This window comes from Eurypyga helias, unplaced genomic scaffold, assembly GCF_000690775.1.
Source record: "Eurypyga helias isolate BGI_N326 unplaced genomic scaffold, ASM69077v1 scaffold3596, whole genome shotgun sequence".
NCBI lineage: Eukaryota > Metazoa > Chordata > Aves > Eurypygiformes > Eurypygidae > Eurypyga > Eurypyga helias.
The window spans coordinates 39803-64770 of NW_010254676.1; the positions used below are offsets into that span (position 1 = coordinate 39803).

The 24968-nt window shown below is 41.4% G+C and overlaps 1 protein-coding gene across 1 annotated transcript in view; it reads left to right on the top strand.

Annotated features, from left to right (window-relative positions):
* SLCO5A1 (solute carrier organic anion transporter family, member 5A1) overlaps positions 1-24968 on the top strand; it is a gene marked incomplete at its 5' end in the record, with an annotated part of 75737 nt that overhangs the window by 39798 nt on the left and 10971 nt on the right. The window contains 3 exons of the mRNA XM_010153087.1: positions 1323-1549; positions 10650-10814; positions 16195-16393. Of these exons, the coding sequence (XP_010151389.1) occupies positions 1323-1549; positions 10650-10814; positions 16195-16393 (591 nt within the window). The remainder of the gene's footprint in view (positions 1-1322; positions 1550-10649; positions 10815-16194; positions 16394-24968) is intronic.

The window sequence follows — 24968 nt, forward strand, 5'->3', positions numbered from 1 at the left end:
CTGTTTCTCTCACATTTTCTCAGTCCCTTAACACAGCTGATGTTTTCTACCCTTTTTTCGAAGAAGTTACCACACAGGTGCCACCAGCATTGCTGATAGGATCAACTTTGGGCAGTGCTGAATCAATTTTGGAGCTGGCTGGAGCTGGCTCTGGCTGACAAGGGGGCAGCTCAAGGTGTCTTCTCACAGAAGCACCCCTGCAGCCCCCACCCCGCTACCAAAACCTTGCCACATAAACACAGTAGTACAGTTAGGTTAGTATATAGTGAGAATTCCACTTTCAGTATACGGTTCTTCAAGTCTGTGGGTGAATTCTGACTTCATCCTTTATGGAAGCATCTATGTGAGTTTATTCATGTTTCCCTGTAGTCTTTCACTGCAGGATGAACTTAGAGGAGAAATTATGTTATCTGCTACTCTACTGTCAGCCTTCTGACTGCAGACGGTTGACTCTAGCGTACTTTCTAGTACGACCCTTTTGCCCATCTGTGTTACTGTAGTAAAATTAAATAAGCTGCTTGGCCTCAGGGAGAATAACAGGATGCCTGCACTCTGAATGGCACTTTCCTGACACCCCATATATTACCCCTTCTGTGGGTAGGTCCCAAGTCATTCCATGTGAACCGTGGGATCACTGCAGGTTTGTTTATATCCCATTCTTATAAGACAGAGGGAGAGAAGAGGGAATTCTATGTGAACAGGTATTTCAGGTTGTGGCCACAGATCAGAGCTGCGAAGTTTTAGGCATAGAGCCTGACGTGAACTGAAATACATCAGTTGTTTACAGACTTTGGGAGCTCTTCACTGGGAGGGAAGGGAATTGGACAGTCAGGGCAGTGAGAGGTGTCGCTGGAAAGCAAAACAGATTTAGCCCTTATGCATGCATCTTGACATTTTATCTTCTCATGCCATGGATAACATTCTTGATTCTCCAGATGAATACTGTGTTGCTTTACTAGGAATTATCCAAGAAGGCAAAGTAGAAATGAGTATCTAACTTCTCAGAACTCGGTACTGAACAGTTACCGGAAGTGAGAATTTACAGGAACTCAAAGCTGACACTATTCCGTAATATTTGGTGGGTTCTGAATACACACCTTCATCAGTAGACAAGCCAACAGAAACATCTAATTAAGGGTTTTAGTGCAGGGAAGGCTCTCCCCCACTCCAATTCTTTACACTTAATGCCAGTCTTCCTTATTTTACAAATGTCTTTCCAGCTAATACAGCCTGTAATAATCACGGTGTTGGTTTGGTTTTTTTTTCTTTGAATGGCATTTATTGCATTGGCTTTCATTTCTGTTTCTGTCTCCTGGCATTAGGTGGAGTGGATTTCTCCTTTGTGCCATTGCAATGCTCCTTGTGATATTTCCAATGTTTACCTTTCCGAAAAAGCTCCCACCTCGACATAAGAAGAAGAAGAAGAAAAAGAAGATTAACTCTGATGATGTTTCAAGTGATGATGAAGTCATGAAAGAGAAAACAAATAGCAAAATACAAGCAGACAGTGCAGTTCCTGCCTCTATGGGATTTGGAAAGAATGTTAAAGGTGAAGTTTGGTTTTAATTTTTAAATGCTTTATATTTTGTATATGGGGTCATCTAGGATTGTGTGAGTGTAATTGAAGGCAGAGTTGTGGTGTCTTGTATTTAATACTATGTTTTGCTATTGAGATTTTAACAGATGGTCCTCCTTCAGAGTTGCAGAATGCAGTGATGGGTGTAAGACCTTCATTCGCTTGAACTATTTAAGTGTTTAGTGCACACCTGAAACAATCAAGTAGCCTATTTCGTATAGTTGTATGACCTCTATTATCAGATGTTTTTGTGCATCTTACAGTTTGTAATTGCCATACTTGCTTTAAGCTGTCCTTCGTAGAATGAAGAAGTATTCTAAAATATAAATGAAACAAAAAGAGTTCTACTATGTGAGTTAAATTACATTCATGCATTTGGGTAAGTTAATTGAGAAAGATTGTTTTGTTTTATATGCTTTTACTGGCTGTTTTGTACTGCAAGCTATTTATTATCAGAAGGCTAGGAGAAATGAAACCTGTGCTAATTTTGAAACAAGAAGAGATGAAAAGATTGACAAGTAATAGTGATTTTTATTTTATTCAAGAAGTAAACCATTAATGTTAATTCTAACAGTAAGTAGCAATCATTGATAAAATGCCTTGGGAAGAAGGGCAGTGTTAACAATTAATGTGAAGCATACACAGTTGGAGTTGATGATACAGGCTTAATGGCATCTTAATATTAAATAGTACAGGACAAGAATGAATGTACCTTAATGCCTTTGTGCTGTCAATGCAGTTGTGTCCTCCTTGGATTCCATGATAGCCAATGCTGGTTGTGCCATTTTGTAGTAGCCTGATGAATGGACTGGGACAAAGAGATATCATGAAATGTCATTTGTACCATCAGAAGTAGTTTGAACTCAAAACTTTAAGTGTTAGTGTATTGACATGAACATTAGTGTTACTTTTTCATTGGATATCAGTCCAGGATATAAGGATTGAAAGTTTTTTTTAATGATATATTTGTGATCACTCCTTATATCGGGCAGGCAAGGCTTAGCAAACCCAGTGTACAGGTTTTAGACTAACCCCACTGTAATTCTAAGTAATGTTTGCCCACGTGCGTATCAGTTTGCTCTACACTGCATTTACATTTATACTCTCAGAATAACTGAAGTTACTGGTAGTTTGTATGGAAGGGAAGAAAAAACCCCAGGAAACCATAATTTGCTTGTGGTGGTTTGGTTAGCTTGCAAAACAGCATCTTAATCAAAGCACAGAGCAAGGAAGGTAAACCTGCAATATCAGGTCTTTCAGAGCCGTGTTCTCCACTTATTTCTCAGTCTGGGATATGGTCTAATAGTAGCTCAAAAAGTAGTGGGGAGGCAAGACAAGTATGTTGTGTATGTCCTTCTTTGAAGACTCTATTCCCTGTAATTGTGAGTCCCTCTACATAATGTTTTCTCCTAAATCCATAAAGCCAGATATCTTTTTTTGTCCTTCAAATCTACTGGTCTCTGATTGCAAAAGTAGCTCAAGGCTACTCCTGTCAAGGTTTTCTCACTAATTTAGGCAATTGGAGAGGGGATTCAGTCCCTGCTGGGCTCCTTCCTAATCATTGCAGGCAATGTCACAGCAGAGGGACAGCTTCATCCCGCAGGTGTGTCTGGAAGAGATACAGGGAGTCAGACAAACTGCATCTGGCTGAGTTTGCTCGTGCTGGTTGTTCGTTTCTGTACATAATGTTTTGTCACTACAGGCACAGCAGATGCACAGAAAACAAGTATCCTCTGAGGAGAATGTTTCCTAGTACTTTTTTCCACAGAAATGAAAAGTACTGTGTATCTCATTTCGGCATGTATTTTTTTATATATCTGCTTAAATGTGTACCACATCTTTTACAAAATCCTATAATAATATATTAGTGGAGCCACCAAATTAGAGCATCTCATACACAAAACTTTTCATTTTCTCTAGAGGAGAAACTTCACCACGTGGAACAGTGAAAAGCAGCGTCGTATTCCACATGTCAGAAAGATACCAGGCGAGTCGAGATAACGCAAAGAAAAGTATTTTGCTATAAGCTGATAATAGCTTTCCCATTAGGTGTCATTTACCCTAGCAAAGAGGGCCTCCAGAAGGAATGCACTATCATTTAATTATTTTCCAAGTTTAAGTGGGGAGGTTTATGGAATGAGATCGTGCCTCAAGCTACTCAGTTAAGGTAATTTCATTTATAATGGGAAGGAAAAAGGGATCGCATGTGTCTAAGTCATTTAGCATTGCTTCTTCTGAGATGCAATGTACATTTTATACTTCCCATTGAATGGCCTCATCTTTTTATAGAATGATGGGCAGAAGCTCCATTTAGGCAGTAGCTGGGAGACTGATGATTTAGTAGGTCACGTCTTCTGTTCTGTACTAATAAATATCAGTGATGTCGTAGTCTGCCGTGACAGAGGTCAGTGCCATTAAATATAAAATCTGTGCAGCTTTGGTAAGGAAGGTCTCAGGGAAGAAACCGTTTGATCTTCTGGTATGATGTTGTCTTACCTGGGAAGCCTGGCAAAATGATTCTTGTCATGCTGTAACTTGCCTTAATTTTATGTAAGTTGCTTCTGTGGATGAATGAAAAGGAATCAAAAAGGCATGACAGGAGAGGGCTGGGGTCCTTTTTCCAGCAATGGCTGCCAGTACAGGCTGAAGAAATAAAATAAAACTGGCTCTGGCTGCAGGTAGCCTCCACCTTCAGTGACCTGAGCTTTGCTTTGGCTCATGGTAGAGCTGGGATCAGGTAAAAATACAGATACATCTTTGCTGTTTCTCATGAGATGAAAGGGCTTGGAATTCAGTCTTCTCCTATTTCTGTTGCAAGTAAACAACACAAGAGGGAGATTGCTTGGGGAGCAGGTATAAAAAGTATTAAATAAAACATTAAATAGGTCACAGGAGGAAAGAAATTGGTTGTAGTTTATTGGGAGAAATAGAATTACTGTAGATAACATGAGCTAGAGGAAGTTTATAATGAGGAAACCGTGGTTCAGTCCCATACGTGCAGATAAATCCTGAACCTGAGCAGACAAAACCACTGTTTTCATTTATTACAGGAATACCCTTAGGGTTTTGTACCATGGAAATTTATCTGCAGTCCCCTTTATTTACCACTGTAATGAGACTTACTGTGCAATTGGATAAAGGAGCAGTATAAAGAAAGCAAATGTATGTATTACCTAAAATGTACTGAACTAATCCAAAGGGTGTTAATTAATTGCACACATTTTATAGGTTTTTTATTTGTTTGTTTGGTGTTTTGGGGATTTTTTTTTACATTTTTAGTTTTGTCCCTATATACATATAAGTAAATCAGTATTATCCCTGAACTCAGCCCTTTCTTAAAGTGGCATATTCCCCTCTGCCTTTTCACATCTACCAGCTGTTGTGTGCCCTTCCCAGCCAGACCCTGCCTGGGAACTGAAACAGTATAATAATGCTTGTCAGGGCATTAGCAAAGGTAAAAGAAACTCCCGAGGGGCTCATGATTGTTAGCTTAAGTCCACTGAAGTGCTCCCCCAAGGATCTGGCTTGGAGTTTCTGCAGTACCCAAAGACTATTTGGCAGCGTTTGGGAGAGGAGGAGGTGGCAGCGGTCTGTGTGCGGTGGGTGAGCCTGTAAATGCCAGAGTTCAGCAGACCGTGGTCTGGAGATCCTGCTGTGCCACTGACCTTGAGCGAATCACTTCCCCTCACCCTTTCTTAGGCCGTCTTGAAGAGCTCAGAATAGAAAAGGTTGGCAGGGCCCCATACACTGATGAGCAGCGTTAGCTGGAGCCTCATGCAGCTGCTCTAAATCAAGTTAACAACAGTAATAATCAGACCAAACTCGCTCCAAACCTCCCTACTCTTGATGGGATATGAGTGGCTGTTGAACGACCTGGCCACCACCCAGGTACTTAAGGCATGTCCTGAAAGTGCTTGAGGAATCAATTTGAATGAGGTTGTTTAAATGGTATGTGAGTAGATAATGAAATTAAATACATGGCAAAATGTAATTTTAGAATTTGGTGATTAGCTTCATGCAGAATGTACCCCGTATCCTGGGCTGTATCAGAAGTGTGGCCAGCAGGTCGCGGAAGGGGGTTCTCCCCCTGTACTCTGCTCTTGTGAGACCCCACCTGGAGTGCTGCGTCCGGCTGTGGAGTCCCAAACATCAGAAGGATATTGACCGGTTGGAGCGAGTCCAGAGGAGGCCACGAAGATGCTCAGAGGGCTGGAGCACCTCTGCTATGGGGACAGGCTGAGAGCGTTGGGCTTTTTAAGCCTGGAGAAGAGAAGGCTCTGGGGAGACCTTATAGCACCTTCTAGTACCTGAAGGGGCTACAAGGAAGCTGGGGGGACTTTTTACAAGGGCCTGTAGTGACAGGACAAAGGGTAACGGGTTTAAATTGAAAATAGGAAGGTTTAGATTAGATATCAGGAAGAAGTTCTTCCCGGAGAGGGTGGTGAGGCACTGGAACAGGTTGCCCAGAGATGCTGTGGATGCCCCATCCCTGGAAGTGTTCAAGGCCAGGCTGGATGAGGCTTTGGGCAACCTGGTCTAGTGGAAGGTGTCCCTGCCCATGGCAGGGGCGTTGGAACTAGATGGTCTTTAAGGTCCCTTCCAACCCAAACCATTCTGTGATTCTAGATTTGAAGTTGTTGTGTGTGACTGAAAATGCTCATTTCCATTCTGATAACAGATCAGAAATTCCATCTCAAATCTTGGCTCTGCTTTGTACTGCATGAGAGCAGAAGCTGTCCTGAGACCTTGGCATGGAGGCAGCCTCCTTCAAAGCTGCAGACTTGGATAGTGCTGTCCAGGCTTGGAGCACCAGCAGGAGGTCCTTTGGCTAATACCTGTGTCACCCTTACAAGGGGCTTCATTGACGAACTACGGGAGGGAACTGCTACAGGCTGGGATGGTTTATCCCCTGGCTGTATTCATTGCACCACCTTGGGCTAGATGCACAGGAACAGGGATAAAAGAAAATATATTAAATTATGAAAAAGGAGATGAAGTAACAATTATTTGATTTTCTTCATTGAAATTATTTTTTACAGTGCTTTAAGAGTTTTGCTGAGAGCAGTATTTATGAATTTCTGTATTGCTTGCAGATTTTTCTTATGCTTTTCCCTTACTGTGAATCAAGCAGTGGTAACGAACACAAGTGAAAGAAAATGAATACTGACTTGAGGAAAAATACTGTCAAAGACCATGAAGGGAAGAAAATTGCCAGTAGACTAGCAAACCAGTCCAGAAGGCAGGTGTCAATTTACTCTTAGTTACATATTAGGTTATCAAAAAAAAAAAAAAAAAGGAAATATGAGGATGTTTAAGATTTAAATTACTGCACAGAAGAGTTTGCAGCCATACTGAAAGATATTTCAGTTTTAGCGATGTAATTGATAGAGGTTTAATGGTGAGGGGTATTGGCAGAACGAGGGATACTCATAGGTTTGTTTCTGATGCACATTTGCAAAAACAAGAGATGTTTTCTGAAGACTTCCTAAAAATCAGAACCTGACTGGCTTAATAATGGCCTTGAAATCAAAGCCTAGGCCTGTGGCTAGTCACACAAAAATAAGGTGACACTGAAGTGTTTTAAGTCCATGATTGATTATGTAGTACAATGGATCCTTAAACTTTTTAGCATTCTTGCTTTTTATTAAAATTAATGTGGTTGAAAGATATGGGGTACTTATAGTCCCTTTTTATACAGGTCTTTAAGTCAGAAGTGTAATACAGATTCTGTGACACAGGATTTGAATATATCATAGGAGGATATGAGGGAAAACCTAATTCTGAATATGTATTTTTATTTGCAAATTTCTTGCTGTATAGCAACTTTTCTTTGTATGCCAGACAGTTGCTCTGTCACAAAGTCATGAAGAGCTTCAGTCCTCAACTGCTCCAGGTGGTATGTACTGGTGCAGCATGCAGGAGTTATCTCTGTGTTTTATTTCATGTCGAAAATTGCCGTAATCAGCAGAGCTTTTCCCTGAAGAATACTTCACACGGGTGTAAGAGATCTTGTGCTTATTCTAAGATGCTGAGTTTTATCTATTTATCAGTAAAAATCCAATTTGAAAATACTAATTAGTTCTGAAATTAATTATGACCTTTAGGCTGACTGCTCAGATGAGATGCAAGTAGGAGTCAACAGAAAGCACAGCTCTACATCCAAATACCGGAGAAAAATGTGCATTAGCTCTGGAGTTCTTTACCTGATTAGTTCTTCAGTATCTTTAGATCAAAAATTCTAAATCATACTTTTTCCTGAAGTGCAGTTTACCAGGAAGAGATAAACTTTACTTGGTATTATGATGTTTGGACCGGGACCTTTAAAATAATGGATGTAGCAAAGATCTTGGACTCAGCCCTTGGCTAAGGACTACCAGTACATTTCTACAAAGAACACTTAGTTCATCATCCGCATAATATGATATTTCTCCCTATGATGTCCAGTCTTCTCAAAGTTACCATATACTTTGTTCCATGTTTTCTGCACAGGTGATCAGCCTCCATTAAACAGCTAAGTTTCCGTCAGGACCGATCCTGGCATCGCCTCTTTCTGATTCCTGACTCCATTCTCACAGTGGCAGTAGCACGGCTGTAACCACTTGCTCCTGTTGCAGGGGGAGAAACACTCAATCCTATACGGTGTGCCTGGGGAAATCCTGCTACAGCTGCCCTGCTGCAGTCCTATGGAGGCTGTTTTCTTAAACTGCATCTTCTAGCCCTATGAGAGGCTTTGCGAAAGCTGGGTCAGGGGGCTGGAGCACCTCTCCTATGAAGGATGGCTGAGGGAGTTCAGCCTGGAGAAGAGAAGGCTCCGGGGAGATCTTACAGCACCTTCCAGTACCTGAAGGGGCCTGCAAGAAATAGACTAGATGATCTTATAGGTCTTTTCCAACCTAAGTGATTCTGTGTGATCCTGTGAAAGCTGTGGGGGGACTTTATGCAAGGTCCTATATTGACAGGACAAGGGGTAATGGGGTTAAATTGAAAGCGGGGAGATTCAGATTAGATATCGGGAAGAAATTCTTCACGGAGAGGGTGGTGAGGCACTGGAACAGGTTGCCCAGAGAAACTGTGGATGCTCCATCCCTGGAAGTGTTCAAGGCCAGGCTGGATGAGGCTTTGAGCAACCTGGTCTAGTGGAAGGTGTCCCTGCCCATTGCAGGGGGGTTGGAACTAAATGAAAACAATTCTATAATTCACTGATTCTCTGATCTTGGCTCTTGCCCTGTGGTTTCTTTTTGTATCTAAGCCCCCATCAGCTAACTCAACCCAAGCCAAGTCAGCCCAAAAATAGACACAAAGCCGAAGCTGATGGTGTTTGAGGGCTGACGTCTGATGGTATTGTAGATATTTTTTTTTCCTCTCTTTCATTTCCTTTTCAACAATGAGATAAATTCTTATCAGCTCTATTTTGAACATGCAATATATTTGTCAATAAATACAGATCCTATTTTATCTTTTTACCTTCTACGGTAATGTAGTTTCTGAAGGTGTGCAGTTACAGTACAGTTTGCATATATTCGTACAGATGTTATATTGCCTCATACTACTGTTACCTGGCTTCTTTCTATTCTTTAGTTGAAATGGTGCCACACTTTTTTTAAAAAAAAGCTGTAAGTGGTAAAAATCATTAAGATTCAAATATATGAGTGTTTCTTAATATGATTTATTCATTACTTATTTCCACCAAATTTTGTATTTAACATTTAATAGGTTTCTTCAATAGAGACAGCAAGAGACTGTTTGAATACATTAAAATTATATATCCTGTACTCAAAATGAATTCAGTATAAATTTTGACAACTGGCATACGATAAGACTGGATGCAGTCAGACAATTTAGGTGCTAATTTGCAGCCTGACAAGTTTTGACATGACAAGAGTCTGAAATTCTGTTTGCTTTTATATGGATAACCTACTGGAGTCAGTGGAGAGAGTGAGACAGATTTTTGACTTGACAACTTGTAACGTCAATGAAATTCTTACTCGGGAGTTCTTACTCAACATGTTGTGTTTCTAATGGGTGCCCTTGTCATGGAATTCAGCAGGCTTTGATTCAAGCAGCGTTCGGTTTCTATATGGTGAAAAGCAAATTAAAAAAAATGAAACCACAGTAGGTTAGATGTAATGCTTGAACAGAAAACCTGATCTCGGTAGAAGTCCCAAGGAAAAAAACCCACATGTATAAAATCACGCCATCTAATCTGAAAAAATTGTCTTGAACAGAGTTATCATCACCTTGTGATGATAATTTGACATCACTACAGGACTGAATTAACAGTATGTAAGTGTTTCTTTTAGCTACGGTGCTGAATTTCATGGGGTTTTGAGATTTAATTTGAGAATAATTGCAACATCTATGAATACTTTTTCAATTTAAGTTAATGTTGTGCTCTCATATTTAATTGATTGTTTTGTCCCCTCTGAGAATATTCTTAGTTGTTTGTAAGTTATGTTAAGATTCACTGATATCATTGACATATTTTTTTCACAATGCTTTGTCTGCATCTATTGTAAATACTTTTAAATCATGTAGTAAAGTGTTTAATTAAAAATATTTGGTTCTGTTCTAAAATTATAGAAGTATTAGTCCAGCTTTCCGAATGCGGTCCTCTAGTTACAGGTGGAATATGTGATCTGTTTTCCTCCTGTGGAGTGCCAAACTTAGAAGTGTCAGTTCAGCAGTGCGATATGTGTGATCTCATAGAAAAATTCAAAATAAGACATCAGAATAATTCCAAAATCACTACATTATATTGCTGGTTTTTTTCCTTTATAGTGTTACTATGTAGACTCAGTTTCTACAGACAGTTTTGTTAAAACAGACCTCATTTGTGTTCGTGAAAAGTGAGACTGCAGCCCCGGGGGCGATGCAGTGAGATGGGGTAGGAGCAGACAGCGACGACTGCAATCACAACTATGTGCTCTCCCTTCCACTTAGCAAATGTAGCCACGCACTAGCAAGCCATTATTGCCAGTCCATCTCAAATAAAACCAGTTTGTTTTGTTTCAGTTTGCTTCTGTTTCTCGCTCATTATTTATAACATTTGTTTGTCATTTTTGTCATTTTATAGAGCTTCCAAGAGCAGCTGTCAGGATCTTAAGCAACATGACATTCCTTTTTGTGAGTTTGTCATACACAGCTGAGAGTGCCATTGTCACAGCTTTTATTACCTTCATTCCCAAGTTCATCGAGTCACAGTTTGGCATCCCAGCTTCCAATGCCAGCATCTACACTGGTAAGGCATTACAACCTAGTGTAAAATTGAAGGGGTTAGTGTTCTTTGACTAATGAAATGAATCAATACAGGAATGAATGAACCAAAACCATGCGGGACTGAATCCGGCTTTGTGCATTTGATTAGATATTTAGGCCATTTTTTGATGTTTGCTATATGTATTTGGTAAAATGTGAACCCATTTATATTGTCAAAGGGGTGGGCTTTTTTACATAAGCCTAGACAGACATTTTCTAATATGTTAATGGTCTTCAAAAAGGAAAAAAGCAACAAAACCAAGCTAGAAAACCCATAGGCTTTACTGTGATTTATGTTCCTTAAAAGATATTTTAAAGCTGTTCTTACTTTCTGTGAATTTTTTTTCCTCTTTGATCTTTAAAATATCATAATCTTTCTTTTTTCCCCAGTGATGAGTTGTTTATCTGTCTCATCCTTCAGTTATCTCTCCCCTCCAGGCTGGTGGTCTCCTGCCTATTTACTTATTACCACTGAGAGCACAACAATCTAGTCTAGCCAGGAGAGCTCCCCAAATCCTCTCCCACCTGCCACTGCCGGTCTGAGGCCCCTCTTTTGCAGGTGTGGCACTTCCCCCGCTGCCGTGGCAATGTGCAGCCAAGTCCAACTTCTAACAGAGCTACAATCCACAAAATTTTAAGCTTTGTACTGCTTTGTGAGAGGGACAGGAGGGAATTTCCCTAGGGAAAGGGGCCAAAATGTTGGGCGGAATTGGGGTCCGTGTCATGCAGATCATTTCCTGTCTCGCCTAGCTGCATCGGACACTTGTCTCAATACCTCTTTCTTCTTTTGCACTTACAAGCATCTTTTCTGCCTTCTCTATGGTGCTTCTAATAGCTGCTAATTGCTAGACAGGTTAGTTCTTTGCTCCCCCATACTTCCAGATATTGTGCCTGAGAAGGAGTGATGTAGTGGATAGTGAGTTGTGGGAACAAGGAGAGAAGTATGGGCTGAAGCTGTCCAGGGGCATGAGTCAAAGAAAAGACAAAAAGTGGTACAAGAAAGAGAGACAAAGACACAGAGGAATGGTTTGTCACCTGCAGTGGATGGAAGAAACACAGGAAGTCTTTCTAGAGTGCTGAGGGAAACATGAGAGAAGCACCATGTGGTGACTTATGTTTGAGAGCTTGTTGGGATAAGATTTTCTTCAGGGCATGAAATACCTGTGTTGTATATAAGGAGGAAACATAGATTGGTGGGAGTGATTCTAACTGAAGCTTGGAGTAGCTACATGCACATAGGAGTTTTGCTGTAATGAGTCTTGATGGGATCATTACTCCCCAGCTTGCTTCATTCTCAGGATAAACCAGAAATGTTCTTGTCAAACAAAATATTCAACAGCCAGTACATTAAAAGAGGAAAAAATTATGTGACCCTATCCAGGGTGTGAAGCTATTAATATATGTTGTTTTCCTTGTTATAGCTTGATAAAGATTTTGTAATGAACCAGAAGAAGATGAAATAACTCAGGCTGGATGTACAACACAGACAAGTGAGCACCTCTTCCACAACCCCAGCTCCTAAACTTAGCATTAAGGCCAGGAGTTGTTACTAATTTTATAAATTCTTTCTGTAGGAAAAATGGGAAAAAGGAACTTGGAGATTCTGTATTAGATTGCTCAGGCTGATCTAGTAAAAGATGTGTCCAGTTAACAAAGTTCTGGTTAGCAAAAGGAGGACTTATATGTTATTAATATTACTACATCTATACTTCATATGTACATCGCCAGCTGAGTACATGTGCTTGACAAATCTCTTCATGTGATGGATGTAATGGATACATTTTCTGTATCAATTCCTAAGCAGTGATTCTTTGATTAAGTCTCAGTTTTAAACAAACCTGGCATTAATCATCAGCAAAAATGCCAGATGCCAAACCTCATGTCTTGAACTTGTGCAGTTTGTGCTGCAGTCTTGTCTTGTTTAGAAATTTTTTTTTTTGTGTGTGTAGAGCAGGTGTCATTCAACCTTCAGGCTTCCTCAAGTCAAAAAACCATGGACTCTAGGTAAAAAACTCTAGGCAAAAGTTTTAGACAAATCCAGGTTAAACTTTCAGGCGCTTTGCTAGTGGATTTACTTGTGAGAAGGAGAGTTGCAACTGAAATAAGTTGCAATTGGAAGAACTGCGCACTAGATATCACAGAATGGTTTGGGTTGGAAGGGACCTTAAAGATCATCCAGTTCCAACCCCCCTGCCATGGGCAGGGACACCTTCCACTAGACCAGGTTGCTCAAAGCCTCATCCAGCCTGGCCTTGAACACTTCCAGGGATGAGGCATCCACAGCTTCTCTGGGCAACCTGTTCCAGTGCTTCACCACCTTCTCTGGGAAGAATTTCTTCCTGATATGTAATCTAAACCTCCTCATTTTCAATTTAAACCTGTTACCCCTTGTCCTGTCACTACAGGCCCTTGTAAAAAGTCCCCCCCATCTCCCTGTAGACCCCTTCAGGTACTGGAAGGCTGCAATAAGGTCTCCCCAGAGCTTTCTCTTCTCCAGGCTGAACAAGCCCAACTCTCTCAGCCTGTCCCCATAGCAGAGGTGCTCCAGCCCTCTGAGCATCTTCGTGGCCTCCTCTGGAGTTGCTCCAAATGTTCTATATCCTTCCGATGTTGAGGGCTCCACAGCTGGACGCAGTACTGCAGGTGGGGTCTCACAAGAGCAGGGTAGAGGGGAAGAATCCCCTCTCTTGACCTGCTGGCCATATTTATTATAAATATTATATTCTAAAGCACTGCTCTGGTGATCTCTGATAAAATGGCTACAAACACATTGGATCTACCTTTAGTTTTAGAAGTAGTATAATATGTACCTCAGACAGAATTGGTTTGAAATTCTCCACAGTACTCCCTTAGTGTAACCTGCTTAGCAGATATTGCAGTTTTCTGTTCCCAGACTATTAGTAGCTGCTAAGATCATCTTTTGATGCTATGAAAAGCCTCAAGTGCCGCAGCATCCTGACAACAGCAAAAAGGACAAAGCTTAAAAATTGCTGACTGAAAGCCGATACTGCCTCGGGGCACTGTACCCAGGGGTGTATTTGGCACACGCACAATTCCTGTAAGCTAAACAGTCATTATAAAATGAAGGAGAGTGCAGTGCAATGGCTTAGTATCAGATCTTAAGCTTTATTCCTCTAAATGCCTTTGAAAAAAGAAAGAATGCATGTCCTGATTCGACATCTTTCCTTTGCTTTGCTTTACTTTGCCCTGGAAGCTCATCTGGAAGTGCTCTGTAGTAGCTGCGTTTCTCTGACAGTACATCACTTCTGATTTCACATCCCCTGCGGAAAGAGCAGGGTATAAGGATGAAGTGTTTGTACTTGGAGCAAATGAACCTGTCAGGCTTCCTGACACGCAGGAGGGAATGAGCGCTTCTCTCCGCTGCCTTCACCGCAACAGCAAAATCTGCTCCTGCCCTTCCAGTTCCTCTCAGAGAGAGTTTTTCCATCTCCATCTGCAGTTTTCATGAAGGAATTGGTCTTTATACTTCCTCTGTATAGGCTTTCCTTTACCTTTCCATTCTCCTAAATGAGAGTGAGCCTTGGCAAGCAATATACTCACATTTCTCTCCTCATTTTTAATGTTCCCATCTTCATGGTGTGGCAGAGCGCAGTATAACTCAGTAATGGAAGAACCACTAACCCAATGCCCCTCAAAATATTTACATGCTGAGTTTTGACAAGGTACTAGCTGTTACGCAGTCTCCGTTCTAGTGTAAGACTTTTCCAATATACATGTCCTCAGGAGAATAAGAAAGAAGAGGAAAATTCAGGTCCAAAAGAGGTTAAGAACTCAAATCCTAAGCTGTAAGATGCAAGGAAGAAGAATACTGGGGTAAATTTACTGTCAGTAAGCCCTTGCTGTGGACCAGATGCTTTTATATAGTTTATGTAACTGATTTGGTCCCTGAAATTTAGTTCACCTGACACAGGTGTTTTAGAAGACATTGCAAGTGATCCCAGTCTGCCTTTGGTGTGGATATGGGCTTCTCTGACACAGATTTGGTAGAGCAGAGCATGCCTGGCAGACTCAGGTGGCTGAATTACCATTTTCACCCAGATAAATTCAAGGGAAAAGATTTGCATTACTTCTTTCCCTTGTTCATATTCAGTCATTGAAAGTGAGAGTTATAACAGCTTGAGAGAAATACCAGCTTTGAACTTTGTGAAAATCATTTAATTCTCCTAGAACGACTTATATATTTAAATTCTGCTCATATCAGAAAGACTGGTTTTAGTCTGTGAAGGGTTATTGTTAAGAATCTTCCTCATGACATGACATGTTATTTTATAATGTCATTGGTGATGCTGGTATGATTAAGGTGGCAACTATTTTCACTTTTTATTTTTACTTTCAAGATCTCAGTATTTTCATTGATACAATGTCCCCACTACCTTTAGACAAATTAGCAGGGAATGAGAATGCTTTGCTATAATATTATGGATATTTACAAGTGATAGTCTTACTGGCTTCTTTAAAAAGAAGTCCAGTGTCTTTAAGAGTTTGGATTTTAAAGTTTAGCTCCTTCTCCCCAGATGCAGCTGCCAAAGCTTGTTCAAATTCCATGTTTATGTGGAATGCATCTTTATTAGCAGACCTTCTCACATGTCAGTGAGAAACAAAACCCAAGGGAAGCTAAGGAGATCAAGACATTCACTGACAGTACCACCTCAGGCCCTGGGAAGTGAGGACAGCCCAGTGACATGTTACTGAACCTTGTATCTGCAGCAACAGAGTGACAGAAATTTCATAGGCATGTCTTTGGTGTCTTAAAACTTACCCTAATGCTAATTCCAGTATCTTGATCTCTTCCATGATGTGTTTGATCAGTTCACGCTCCACGTGGCTGTGCTGGGATGAATGGGGCTGCTGATGTAGTTAAGTGCTGTTCAACTTGAGTAAAGTACCTGGAAGGCAGAATTTGCAGCCAGGCTCATGCTTGCACTCCCAGGCTTCTGGGGACCTGCCTGGGATTAACACTTAGGCTTCCCTGGAATTAATCATGAGAGTAGGAAGACAAAGATTTGTGTCCATATCTGGATTTCTTCAGATTTTTAGTAATTAAACTGGAGCAATGTGTATCCCTTCTCCCGATTCTAAAATAAATACAAAGCAATGTTTCTGCTTATAAGTACAATAGTTCTCTTATTGTGCTTTGGCTGCTGGTAATATCATAAGGAGGCTTTTATTAATTCTTTGACAACACTCCAGAGGTTTGAAAAGTCTGACTCAGTTTTCTAGCAGACAATAGAGGTCTTAGTACAGCATTTGCAGTCATCTAATTAGGGAATGAAACCAGTATTTAGGTTTTATTCCATTTCTGTAGGTCCTGTTTTAATGTTGCTTGAATTTCTTCCCGGCAGGTGTGATTATTGTCCCGAGTGCTGGTGTTGGTATTGTCCTAGGTGGCTACATTATAAAAAAACTGAAGCTTGGTGCGAGGGAGTCTGCAAAGTTGGCTATGATCTGCAGTGGTGTCTCTCTGCTGTGCTTTTCAACCCTCTTCATTGTCGGATGTGAAAGCATTAATCTAGGGGGCATAAATATACCTTACACGACTGGGTAAGTATCTTGGAATCAACTGTGGCAAAACCAGCTGATGTTCCAATAAGCCTGATAAATGTAAAAAATGCTGATAGCTGATGTGCTGAAGAAGCCACATGTTCAAATGAGAATTTGGTGAGTATTGTGGTATAAACACACGTTGTTACTATGTGGCCCTTTGGTTTTACATCTAGTTTATTATGAAGCTTATGTAAAAACTCAGCTTTTCGAGGGATGGGAAAATGCATTACAGTAGACTTCAGTGATTTATACAGGAAAATAAAAATAGTATCCTCTGTAGATTGCTCAGGGTTTAGTTGGTGTTTCAAAATGTTTTCTTTTCTGCTCATGAAAATTGTGGAAAAAAAAACCCAAACAAAACACCCCAAAAGGGATTATAAAGATTACTTCTGAATAGGTTTGTTTATTATCACCATAATAGTGTCTCAGGTCTACAGTGCCTATTTGAGAAGAATCATTTGGGCACGTGCTTTCGACGTTAGTGGTGTGTGCTGCATCTGAACACGTTACTAACTGTATGAATGCCCTCCAGCGCTTGCTGGATCATCATCAAGGCAGTGACTTGATTGTAACCCTTAAAGATATATTGAGAATGTAGGAGGCGGTCATGAAAAAGAAGGTGTGGATGTAGGAAGGTATTGGGAGTGAGGGAATTAGACTGTGATGACATGAAATGCATGGAAGGGCATTTTTAAAAATGATTAAGGATATTTGGAAGCAAGACAGTGTGTTAAAAGCTGTGAGAAGGTGTTTCACTGGAAGGTAATTCCTCAGAAGCCTGATCATGAGTTTTTATATTCTTTCTTATTTTGTACATTAGCTTTTCCCCCAAAACTGCCTTCTTCATGTGGCTTAAACACAAGAAAAAAATAAGCATTTGAAGAGCATCAACCTATCTGAGGCTTTTTTGGTTTTCCCCTTTGCTTTTAGATCTGAGACAACATCTCGTCTGTCTTTTATTTATGGCCAGGTGCTGGGTATCATATCTGTTTGAATATCTTATTTTTAAGGCTCAGCTCTAGACTTAATATTTTGAGGTTTGGAAGACAGTGTAGAAGTGCAGGGCAAGAAAAGAGATGATCAGATGGGGAAAAAGAGAAGTACAGTAGGGCAGTGACCGAGCCAAGTGTAAAACAAAGAGGAAAAATAAGAAGCAAGGAGGGAAGAAAATAGGCACTGTTTACATGGAGAATGTTTGGCATCGCATGTCGCTGGGTGTTACTACACTGCTGTCAAATCCTAATCCTAGAGCAAGGAAAACCAGCATCTGAAAGTCATGAGCTGATGGAAAGCTGTTTTACTCCTTTCTATTCTTAATACCTAAAGTTTGGTGCTGAGGGGCTGACTGTAGAGGGGGAGTAGCATGGTGATATATCCTTGTCTGAGCATGGTGGGCTGAAGAAGGAGAGAACGGGGATGGGAAGGGGGTGGAATGCTTTGATTGTCCACCTTCTACTGATGTTTGTGACAGCCTGTGGGTGTAGATGAAGAAGTGAAAATTATTAGGGATTCAAATATAAATTTCAGATAGTAATTAATTGAACTGTGTGGCATCAGAATGTCCCTGTCTGGTTAATGGGAAGGCTGTAGTTTTCTGTTTGTGAAAAAGTGCTATTTAAATCTATTTCTAAATTGAAGACAAGGCAAACTATTGCTGTGCAACACATAACCTTCACACTGGACTTGTAAGAGTAATATTTCTTTTTGCTGTAAGTGATAACATTTGCAGTGGATAAATAGCATGAATTGAAGTAGGCATCTCTTCACATCTGTTCTGAAAGTCTGCAGTAGCACTACTTCTTTACCACCTTCTTCTGATTGTTCTTACTGAGAAGTGAGAGATGGTAATGGTGAAACTCTCAAAAGTGTTGAGATGTATCAACTCTTTGAAATCAGTATAAAAATCAGTATGATTACACTGTAATGTCATCAGAAATTGAGAATCACCAGGTTGTTACAAAGCATGATTCAAGAGTTTGCAGCCCCAGCCCTATATGATTTTTTTAATGCAGAGTTCAAATGCAAATTTATTATCAAAATGATAATGTAGAGGCAGCACTACACATAAATTCATCTTGAATATCTGACGTGATAAACATTCTCTTAATCCTCATGGTCTGTCATTTGATAGCTTCAAATTATTTACTTGATAGGCAACTCTAACTCAAGACATCAAAAAATGTTGTTGTTCATATAACAAACCTCAAAATGAAAGCATGCTTTTTTAATAAAACACATACTTTATCCTCTAGTTCTAATGCAGTGCAGCGTTCTGGACATCAAAGCCAGTTTAACAGGCTGGATTGGGCAGGATAAGCTGTACAGCTGCTTGGTGCAGAGTGAACGTCCTGCAGGATGCTCTGCCTTAACGTGGCTATGCCGGGTCTGGTGTCTGAGCTACCTGTGCTGGCAGCAGCCCAGAGATCTCAGCTGCATTGGGCAATGTAGGCATACCCTGCAGAAGGTTATCTGAACAAACCATTCTGCTATTCTCTTTCACATTTAAAAAGTAGGGCTTATTCTTTGATGAACCAAGCCTTAAACCAGAACAGAGGAGAAGGATAAGGTGGGTATTAGTTAACCCAGAACTGTGTGCATATCAGTACTCAGCAAAGTGAGCAGTGACATTTCATAATTCAGTATGTTTCATAACTCAGTATTTTTCTAACTGTACCAGCTGTGAGGAAGTGGATGGGACCTGGAGGCATGCTCAAATTATATTTGCAAGGATTTTCTGCTGTTTTATGTTGGGCACAAGCAGTTTTGCTGTTGTTGGTGTGTCATCAGCAGTTCTGTTATCAGGAAGGTCAAGGGCACCTCTGTATTATACATCTCAGCATTTTAGAACCTGTTGTTTTGTGTCCCAGCCTTGTCTCTGAAGGTGTGTTTGATATTTGAGCATGGTGTAAGGAGCCTTATATCAAACCGCAGCATGGCATCCCTTCTCTTGCACCATGACCAGCATACCAGTGGGAAGTCCTGAATCAGTGAAGTGTCTCCTTGTCGAGGTGGCTTTTGAAGATCTCCAAGGATGGAGCCTCCACAGCCTCTCTGGGCAACCTGTGCCAGTGCTTGGCCACTCTCACAGTGAAAAAGTGTCTCCTGATGTTCGGAGGGAACCTCCTGTGTTTCAGTCTGTGCCCATCGCCTCTGGCCCTGTCATGGGGCGCCACTGGGAAGTGCCTGGCTCTGTCCTGGTTACACCCTCCCTTCAGATATTTATATGTGTTGATGAGATCCCCCAGAGCCTGCTCTTCTCCAGACTGGACAGTCCCAGGTCTCTCAGCCTTTTCTTACAGGAGAGATGCTCCAGTCCCTTCATTACCTTAGCTGCCCTTCACTGGACTCCTTCTGGTATGCCTATGTCTCTCTTGTACTGAAGAGCCCAGAACTGGACCCAGCACTCCAGCTGTGGCCTCACCAGTGCTGAATAAAGGGGGAATAGCAGAGATGGTTTTGCTGTTTGTAGACCCAACTCTTCCATGTTTTATGGTATAAGGCACATAAAACGGGCTTCACGGCAGCTTACTCATAGTGACTGTTCCCTAGATTAGATCAATTCCATCTCTCATATTTCAGGCATGTAATGAATCCAAACAGGCCCTTTCTGATTGCTTTCTGGTTTTTAGTGCAATTAAGGGTTAGTTAAAACATACAATTGACTTACAGAGGCACTTCACATAAAAAACCACCACCTATTCTTCCTCTTGTACCACCAGTTTGGGGTTCTGTAATTCTTGTTTCTTTCAGTCCAATTAGCCAGTGGGATCTCTTAACTTGAAAGCAGTGACTAATTGGATCAGAACAATAACAACAAAGGAATCCAGCTAACACAGTGAGAGGGTCCCTTGTTTGACAGCTACACAAAAATTGCGTCATTGCTGCGATTCCAGCTGCTTGCCAACAACTGCAGATCTCTACCATCCAGAGTGTCCTTCAATACCAAGCCAAAAATACTGCTATCAAACTAAGATAATACTTTTTTGTTATATAGCCCAATATTAAGACTATAGAAACTGTGGGGTGAGGGATTATCCCCTTTCCTTTGCATTTCCTTTGTCCTGTAGTTTACTACAGCAATCTAAATAAGAATAAAATAATGTGCAAACCAATTATTTGTTTAAATGTTACCAAGTTATAGTCAGGCACTTTTTTTTTTTTAACTGCATCTAATTTAAATTGTAATCTCACAGGAAGAGGGTCCACCTGTTTTTTTCCAATATGTTTTTTCTAACTTCCAACACAATGAGATTTCAGTACAACCCTGAGTATCTGAAATAACAGGTCACAGCTCTAAAAACTTCAGGCAATAAATCTTGCCTTATACTTACCATTTTTTTTACTTTACTCCTATACCACAAACCTTCCACAGTGTAAAGAGAAGAGCAGGATTTAGAAAAAAAAATGTTAGGAACTAGGGTCCCTTTTATCGTTAGTCACGTCTAATAAAGGTCTCCTCTTTATTAGCTTTCCCAGCATCATGTCACAGAGGCACAGAACGCTGCTCCCTGAGAAGGGAACAAATGCAGTTTGTCAGATGGGATTCTGGATTTTGTCCCAGCACACACGTTTATAAAACTTGCTGTTGAATGTTATTAATAAAAGGAGAGGTGGCATTGTTTGTAATTGAAAGAATAGCTCAGGAATGTTGTCGTTTGGTGCTGATTTCGGTTCGTGTGCTCATGCGTGAGGGGTGTCCTTGGCAGCTCAGGTGCAGCAGTCCTGCAAGTTGACAGCATTTGCACCTGCTGAAACAAGCAGGGCAGCTGTTTCTCAGGCATCCTGTGTGTCTACAGCATTGAAACTAAGCTGCTTTTCCCACAGGCCAGCTCATGAGCAGGACTTACTAGCTTGGTGCAATTTCCCTAAGAGCCTGCTCTTTCTGACTGATGCAGGTAAATCTGCGATGTGCTGTGCAGTAATTCGGGCATCAGTGCTCTGTTTTTCTTTGTGAAGAGTAGGCAGCTTCCCAGTGTCAGATTAGGATTAGGAGAGTATTTTGGTTCAGTTTATTGCTGGAAAAGTATGTACCTTCAAGAAAAAATGATCCCCTACCCGGAGAAGTGTTCACAGAAATCTGTTACGGTATGTGCTGTATGGTAGGTCACATATGATGAAAACAGGGTTGTGTGCCTATGTGGAGATTTCATGTCAGTAGAGATCTCGTGTCCTTGGCATCTGAATTCCTTCATCCTTTGTTAGTTTCGCGTCAATGAAGGAGGAATTAACAATGAGTGAATAGTGAAGGCAGTAAAGATGAAAGCATGAACCTCTTAGAGCTGTCTGAATGAGCTTTTGGAAACAGTTAATAGATGATTTTGTGTATCACATGTTTTTGAAAGGTTGGAAAATAAATTCTCGTTGCATGCGTGACATTTGCTGTAAACAACAAAAAAATTTCCCAAGTAAACCCTATAGTGATTTGCTGAGGTACAAAAGGTGATGAAAGCTGGAGAGACACAGCTTGCAGTAACTTGTTAGTAATTAGAGCTTACTCGCTTTGAGTATTTGTGAAACGTACGGCTTCTTCTGGGCAAAACAAAAAAATGCCCCTGAGATTAAATTTTCACAGTGGTCTCGGTTCAGTTTCCAGTTTCATGCTTCTCATTTCTTGCATGCCTGATTTCATTCACCTTTATTTTTAAGCTGATTTGCTAACCTCTGTGTCATGGTGAAGTTCAGCAAGGCAGCTGAAGCGAGTTAGCTACATAAGTGGAGCGAGCTGTCCTGCCTGTGGAACAACATGACCCATCTGCTGCTGAGAAGGGTTTTACGTGACGGAGGGGTAAGAGGTCAGAAGAATGCATTTTAGGGGGTAGCAGAGGTTGGAGAGGGGAACCTGAGTTGTGCCTTTCCCTCAGCCTGGGCTGTTCCTGGACCTGTCTGTGTGCAAGGTGGCAGAACCCTGCTGGCAGCTGGGATGTGGGCACGAGGGTCTCCCAGGCAGGCTGGGGAGCCACTGCTTACCCCAAGTATTCAGGCATCTGGGACATCCAGCTCGGCAAGATGCTGAGGTGCTTGTGAAACTCCAAAAATGCTGCCTCTCCTCTTGGTGTGAAAAACTTCTGTCACTGTGCTGCTGAAATTGGCATTTTCCTGAGGAATGTTCTGATGATTTGGTGTTTTCCATCAGAGAAAAGGTTCTGTTGAGAGATTACTGGAAAAGTCCATGTGATGTGTTGTTGCATATTGCTTTCTGGAATCCAGCTTTATATAATAAGGCAAGTTTCAGCTGATAGCTGAGAAGGCAAAAGAACCAATGTCAGTCATGGATATTTAATTTCCTGCTCAAGCCGCAACTTGTTTCTAAAACTGTGCCTTGTTTGTTTATGGCACAAGAAAGAAAACACTCAGGTTTTGGTTAACGTCCAACTAGACCATAAAGTGTAAAGTAGCTCCTAGAGCTAAATCTGTGAATCTGATTTGTGTGATCACTACACAGTCAATAAATATTTAAAAGCTACATCGACTGCAAAAGTGCTCAGCTGGAAAGACAGGAGTATTTAGCAAAGGCCAACAGTGGTCTATAAATACGTTACAAATGAGTCGAGTGGAAGGCACTAAGAGCAGCAGTGGTGCTGCTTAGTGTTGCTAGTGACAGGAGGTGAGGTGACGGATGACACGGGTGACAGTCACTGGGTGTAGAGTGGCTCCTGAACTGAGTCTCTGATCTGGTCGGCTGTAGAAGGTATGAGCAGAATGTCCCTTGAGGTCTGTGAGGTAGCTGGGATGCAGGAAGTCTGATGCTAGCTGTTTGCCTTTGCAGTGGTCCTACCTGCGCGTTACAGATGTGAAGACAAGCAAACAGCAGCCCTCGTGGGGCTCTGCAACCACGACAGTCTGTGAGCATGTGTACAGGATCTCGAGGATGCAGCCACAAATGCAATCCAAATTCCTGTTCAGCTCCTGTCTGGCTGAGGAGGGGCTAAAATTCCCTGGATATCTACTGATCTGCTTAGTGCAGAGGTACTTGAGCTAGTTTTAAACAGCAGTGGCCTCTCTGTGGCACCATTGAGCAATACTGAGAGCAGAACAAACAAGGCGGCACAGTTAATTCAATGTTATGCTGCGGTATCTGGTGTGGAGAGCTTGTGCATGCCATCATAATTCCCAAGGCAAGATCTTTGCTTATGGCGCATGTGTGAATACTCATGCCTCAACAGAGACCAGTACGTACCTCTGTCTGGTTTTGCAGATTCTGCAGGGGTCATACTGGCAGTTGTTGTCAGAAATTCAGGTCTTCTGGACTGGACTGCACTCAGACCGCAGGCAGAAACAGGATAGTGCCTGAAGCTCCACTTACTACTCAGGTGTGAGAAGGCGAAGTGCACAGACTTGTCCTGGAGTTGGGGATTTTCATACATATATTCTGGTCTTTTGAAAAAGGCCTTTAAATTTCTCTCCTGCAACCTCTCTTCTATCACATTCAACCTTGCATGGATGGCTTCAGTATTCTTTGGAACTGGGTATTCATATCTAATAGGCAGACTACTGGATAAATGATTCAGTGAAGGACACTTTTCACTTCCATTTGTGGAAAAAAATGTGAGTTTAAAAGTATCAGGCAGGAAGATAAAGGAGGGACAGCCTTTTGTCACAGAGCTAGGCAGATCCAGCCTTGTGGGAGAAGATCCAGAAGCTGTGCCCCTCTGTGGATTCAGGCCGGAGTGGCTGTAGCCATGAGCTGCAGCATCTTGAAACACTGGTGAAAGGTGGCACATGGAATATTCAAAGTAATCTTTCAAACTAAGCTAATGACACACCGAAATGTTCTGGTACCACTGTCATGAGACCCACAAGAAAAAAAAAACATCTGAACTATCCGCTGTGGAGAAGGTAAAGGAGTGCATTGACTGAAGAAGGGCTTTGGGACATGTTTGAAATATGTGAACTCTTTCCAAAATCCAGATTAAGCATATTTTGGACTCCTTATTCTCAGAGACTAGTGTAGTTACCTATTCTGAAGGAGTACTGAAGTGAAATAACCTACTGTTTGTGTTATGGCCAGAGTTCTCCAAGTGACCAAGCATAGACTCTTGTGTGGTTTTAGGGAGCCAGGTAGGAGCAGGTATGAGTCAAAGATGGGAAGGAAGCCTTTGAAATATGTCCAGATCCATAAGGGATGTGTATGTCTCTCCCACTGATACCCACCTTATTAGCATTGGCTGCTATGTTTAACAGTTATTGTGGAGGAGATAAGAGCTGCCTGATGGTGTGTTTTTGCTAGTAAGTCAGGAAAAAGTTGCTCACCTTCTGTGTGGTAGCCTCTGTCCAGCTATTTAGGCTGAAAGAATTTGACCCTGAACTCCTGATGTCCCCAAGAGCACCATAAGAACTGCACAAATGGATGGTGGGTACAGGGAGGAGGAAGGAGAAAAAAGGAGGAACATATAGAGATGCAGAAAAAGAAAAAAGGGTAAGCAAGAGAGGAGCCTAGCTTAAAAGCCTTCTGAAAGGAGATTCCCCTTGGAAGAAATGGCTTCAATCCTGGTCCCTGCTCCACATTTTGCTTGTAAAGAGTTACTGATGAGGAGACATGGACAGCATTGGGATCACGTTCAGCTTCAGCAGG